Source organism: Bombus impatiens, unplaced genomic scaffold (genome assembly GCF_000188095.3).
Source record: "Bombus impatiens unplaced genomic scaffold, BIMP_2.2 scf_0051, whole genome shotgun sequence".
Classification (NCBI taxonomy): Eukaryota; Metazoa; Arthropoda; class Insecta; order Hymenoptera; family Apidae; genus Bombus; species Bombus impatiens.
In genome coordinates this window covers 1-232 of record NT_176470.1, presented here as the reverse complement: position 1 = coordinate 232, position 232 = coordinate 1, and the positions used below count along the sequence as shown (strand labels likewise).

Sequence of the window (232 nt, the reverse complement as noted above, 5' to 3'; positions counted from 1 at the left end):
CCCCCAGCCAGTAGCACTACCCAAGAATCCAGCTCAGGCCCCACAGGAGGTCCAAGTTCCACTAGTACAAAGGAATCATCCTCAGACACCACAGAAGGACCAGCAAGTAGAACTACCCAAGAATCCAGCTCAAGCAGCACGGAAGCGCCAAGTACCACTAGCACAAAGGGATCATCCTCAGACAGCACAGAAGGACCAGCAAGTAGCACTACCCAAGAATCCGGCTCAAGCA

At 53.4% G+C, this 232-nt stretch overlaps 1 protein-coding gene across 1 annotated transcript in view; it reads left to right on the top strand.

Moving 5' to 3' along the window:
• Positions 1-228, top strand: part of LOC100743291 (uncharacterized protein DDB_G0271670-like) — a gene marked incomplete at its 3' end in the record, with an annotated part of 5,647 nt that extends 5,419 nt beyond the window's left edge. Inside the window, exons 9-10 of the mRNA XM_033324134.1 lie at positions 8-49; positions 194-228. Of these exons, the coding sequence (XP_033180025.1) occupies positions 8-49; positions 194-228 (77 nt within the window). The remainder of the gene's footprint in view (positions 1-7; positions 50-193) is intronic.
• Positions 229-232: the final 4 nt, after the last annotated feature.